This window comes from Vombatus ursinus, unplaced genomic scaffold, assembly GCF_900497805.2.
Source record: "Vombatus ursinus unplaced genomic scaffold, bare-nosed wombat genome assembly UNPS02014829.1, whole genome shotgun sequence".
Classification (NCBI taxonomy): Eukaryota; Metazoa; Chordata; class Mammalia; order Diprotodontia; family Vombatidae; genus Vombatus; species Vombatus ursinus.
The window spans coordinates 33,204-37,551 of record NW_020954607.1 but is presented as its reverse complement, the minus strand read 5'-3'; the positions used below and the strand labels follow the sequence as shown (position 1 = coordinate 37,551).

The 4,348-nt window shown below is 41.7% G+C and overlaps 1 protein-coding gene across 1 annotated transcript in view; it reads right to left on the bottom strand.

Moving 5' to 3' along the window:
* The window catches only part of LOC114025156 (cytochrome P450 2A13-like), a 15,349-nt gene that overhangs the window by 242 nt on the left and 10,759 nt on the right, over window positions 1–4,348 (bottom strand). Inside the window, 3 exon segments of the mRNA XM_027838498.1 lie at window positions 1–16; window positions 998–1,016; window positions 1,758–1,899. The exon segment at window positions 1–16 is cut by the window's left edge and continues 242 nt beyond it. Coding sequence (XP_027694299.1) covers window positions 1–16; window positions 998–1,016; window positions 1,758–1,899 — 177 coding nt within the window.

The following is a 4,348-nucleotide window of genomic DNA, read 5'->3' as shown; positions in this document are numbered from 1 at the left end:
ATGAGCAAGGCCCTTTCTGGAAGGGGCCTTAGAGGACAGAATATCAGTGTTGTGGTCTCCCAAGGGCTAAGGATCCTTCCTTAGAAGAGAGAATGTCAGAACTGGGAGGAAACTAAAAGGCACAATGGAGAGTTGGCTGCTAGTAAATTAGTCGTTGACTAACTGCATGACTTTGGATAAGTCACTTTCCCTCTCTCAGCCTCAAAATGAAAGGTGTAGACTCTATGGCCCCTAAAGTCACTTTCAGCCTTAAGTCCATAGACGCTTCAGACAAAAAAAAATGTGCCAGAACTGGAAGTGACTTTAAACACAGAAAAATCATAGCTGGGAGGGATCTTAGGATAGAGAATGTCAGCATGGATAGATAACTTAGAAAAAGACAAGTAGCACAGAACATGTTCAGGTCTTGTGCCATAAAAGACTTCTTCTAGGAGATGCTCATCTGTAGCAAGTACAGATTCTGGAAATTTCCTACTTTGTCTAATTCCTCTTGCTAATTAACTGATATGCTTTTGCTGTTTTTGAGCACAAATGCTATTAATATCTACTAAAACTTGATTCCCAAAGTCAATGCCCCATTGCCACACTCTAGGTATGGGTCTGTGTAGACCACAACATGCAGTTGCTCTTTTCCTCCAACTTTCCTGCTCCTCCTACTGAGCAGATTCCTTTGCCTCCTTTGATGAGAAAATGCAAGCCATCCCTTCTGAGATCCCTCTTCTACCCTATGGAGCACTTTAAAAGCTGTCTATAGTATCCTCTACTGTCTCATGGTCTGTCAAAGTGGTGGCCCTCCTTCCTTCCTGTTTCCTTGATCCCATCCCTCCCAATATCATAGAATTCACCATCTGGTGTTCCACATTCTAAACAAATTGTTGTATTTGCTATTGCCTAAATTGATCGTTCAATTTTCATAGAAGAAACTCCTAAACTGGAGTGCACCCCTCACCCTGCTTTTAGGTGCCTTAACTTCCTTCAAAGTAAGCTTTGGTAACACCTCATACAGGAAGCCTTTCCTGATTCTCCTAGTGGGCAGTGCTCTCCATTTGTAAATTATCTTATAATTACTTCTCTTATCTACCTAAACTTGGCCCACTCCAGTAGAATGTAAACCCCTTGAGGGCAGGGACTGTTTTTCTTAGTCTTTGTCCCCACCACATCATAAGTACTTACTGTATCGAATGTTAGAATTGAGAAGGACCTTAAATGTCATTTAGTCCAACCTCCTCATTTTACAAATGAGGAAACTGAGGCCCAGAGTAGGGAAGGTACTTGATCCCAATTACAAGTCTGTAGAGTCCTAAGATGATAGATGCTGAGCTGGAAGGGATTTTAGAATCCCTTGAGTCCCAGCCCTGAATTTCATATATGAGACAACAGAGGCCTAGGAAGAGGAAGTGATTTGTTCAAGGTCACCCAGGTAGGATGCTTTAAAGATGGGACTTGACCTAGGGCTTCTGACTCCAGGGCCAAGGATCTTTCTAGTGTATGACCTTATTCCTTAAAGAAGGAGGGACACTAGTGAGATTTGGGGGGGTACACTTTTTGGAACCCTTGGCCCCACAGCCATGGCTCCTCTGGAATCATCCCACTCCCACTTAAGAAGCTTGGTCAACTGAAATTGACCTGAGGTCAGCAGGATGAATTGAGGGTAGACTGGAGGAAAGGAAAGGTTCACCAAGTTCATGCCACAGTAGTTCATACTAAAGATGAGAGTAGGGGTCATAGAGGGGAAGAGAAAAGGCTTTCCTGCTCACCAATGGAGAAGGGGACAAAGGCATCACTCTTCTTGAACTGGCCCTTTTCATCCAGGAAGTGTTGAGGGTTGAAGGCTTCAGGGCAGGCAAAGAAGTTGCGGTCTCTCAGTACTGAGCCCAGAATGGGAAAAACTTCTGTGCCCTAGAGTTGGGGTGAGAGAGAACAAGAAAGAAAATGAGAGATGAAGTGGAGAGAGGAGGGCAGGAGGAAGGGAGATAAAGATAGGGAGAAAAAAAGAGACAAGAAGAGAAGCTGTGGGAGAGGAGAGAGAGACAGAGAAAGAGAGCAAAAGACAGAGAGAGAGACAGAGGGAGAGACAGAGGGAGAGAGAGGGAGAGACAGAGAGAAAGACAGAGAGAGAGAGAATGAAGGAAAATATTTTGCTTCATAGAAGATAAAGTTATATAGTGGATTGAAAGCTATACTCAGAGGCAAGAAGACCTGGGTTTAAGTTGTCTCCAACACATCCTGGCTATGTGATCTAGGCAAGCCACTTAACTTCAGGACTGTCATTTGCAGATAAAGTGCCAACCTCAATCAGCAGAAAGAGTTCCTTATGTCAATGAAATCAGCAGTCCAGGCCTTATTCTTGTATTTTGTATCCAATTATGTGGGCACATGTTGTTTGCCCTGACAGAATGTAAGCTCCTTGAGGGCAGTCACTGTTTCATCTTTGTCTTTGTATTCCCATCATCAAATTCCAGTGCTTTGCATAAAAATGTTAATGATTGAGTGCTTGATTGACAGAGAAAATTAATAATATTTGAATTATATTAACAATAATAATGATAATAATAAGTGTAGTGGGAGGGGGTGTTGGTCAGAACACCCCTAATCAATGGATTTTCCCCTTCCCCAGTTCAGTTGCAACAGAAGGGGCAAGTCACAAAGACAACCAGGATTTTCACTTTGTTACCCCTTTAAGTGTGAAAATATTGTCTTTGGATTTTTTTTGAGGGGCAGTTTGCCTTTGACTGACAGAACAACTATGCCCTTGGTAGCCTATAAAAACGGATCTTCTGTGTTCTAGGGCACATTGGAAACAAGAAGCAGCTTCTAGGAGAGTGACCTCTGGCAGTCAAGAAGAGAGACAGCAATGAAGAAATAATCCAGTTATTGAGAATCTTTGCTTTTCCACTTTCACCTCTCACAGAGAGTAAAGGTCAAGGGAAGGAGGGGGAGAAGGAATATCTTTCTCCTCCCTACAACTCCATTGGTCATATTGATTTGCATCAGAACTAATGACTGAGTAGCAGGCTGGGAGCAGAGAGGATTACACTGAATCCTCAAAGGTGGGAGCTGAGTCAAGCTTCAGAGACAAATAAGTCCAAAGACTCAGTTAGGAGATCTGCTCAGTAGACTCTGTGCCCAGGAGGAGCATCGTGAGGACACCACAAGAAGGGAAAGGACATTGGGGTCCTATAGCCCCAGAGGTGTGAATTGTCCCAGCCACATGTGTTCTCTGAGCTTGTCCCTCTCTCCAAGTGTATCCTAATTATATAGCCATTCTTTCCAGTTACAGCTAGGTGTATTTGTGGGAGAGTATGCCCCAGGTTTATTGAGGGGAGGGGTTTACTATTTTTCTAATGATGTCATATCAGTAAGCATTTTTTGCTTTGAGCTAATTGTCCATTAGCAGACTATTAAAGGTAAGTGAACCAGTGCAGGCTTGTGAGCTCTAGTTTTAGGAGTGTGGACTCACAAAATATCTTGAACCCTGGTGTATTCACTGCCCCTGTGAAACCCAACCTATTATTGCAAGTTGGAGAGGCAGAGCAGAAGGCATAGTAACAACTAATAAAATATCTCTTTTGAGCTTCAGAGCAATATGTGCTATTGTCATCCTCATTTTTCAACCACCAGGTGACTTTTCATTCAAACACTCTTTCTCTTCAAAAATATTCTTTGCCATCCTTGGTTCTTTCCAAACTCATAGTTCATTTACACTGATGACATTTTAGGCTTATTACCTCCTATGGGAAGTGCTATGAAGAAAGCTTTTGTTACTACATGTTTTGGAGAAAGGATAAGTTTATTATGTAGAAATGCAATGAACAAAATTAAAAATGTATCTCATTTGACAATCAATCAGCACAACTTGGGAAGCAATATCATCCCTGGGCAACTAATTCTGTTTCAATTACAGGAAAGACCTTTAAAGATAAATACAATTCATGACTACACATTTTGACTTCACATCACTGAGGTTCACACTGTTTTGCTAATTCAGGAAAGGAGAATATTTTGGAATTTTAGAAGTAGTTAGATGGTGCAGTGGGTAGAATTGTGGCCCTCAAGTCAGGAAGACCAAAGTTCAGATCTAACTTCAGACACTTACAAGCTGTGTGGTCCTGAACTAGTCATTTAGTCTCATCTATCTCAATTTCTTCATCTGTCATCCTCATCACAAAGATAATAGAATACCACCCTTTCAGGGTTGCTGTGAAGATCAAATGAGATGTTTGTAAAGTGCCTAGCATAGTACCTGGCAAATAATAGGCACTTAACAAATTATTGTTCCCTTCCTTCTTTTCAGAAGATGAAATGAAATTTCATTGATTTTAAGGATGTAAAAGACTTGACCAAAAAG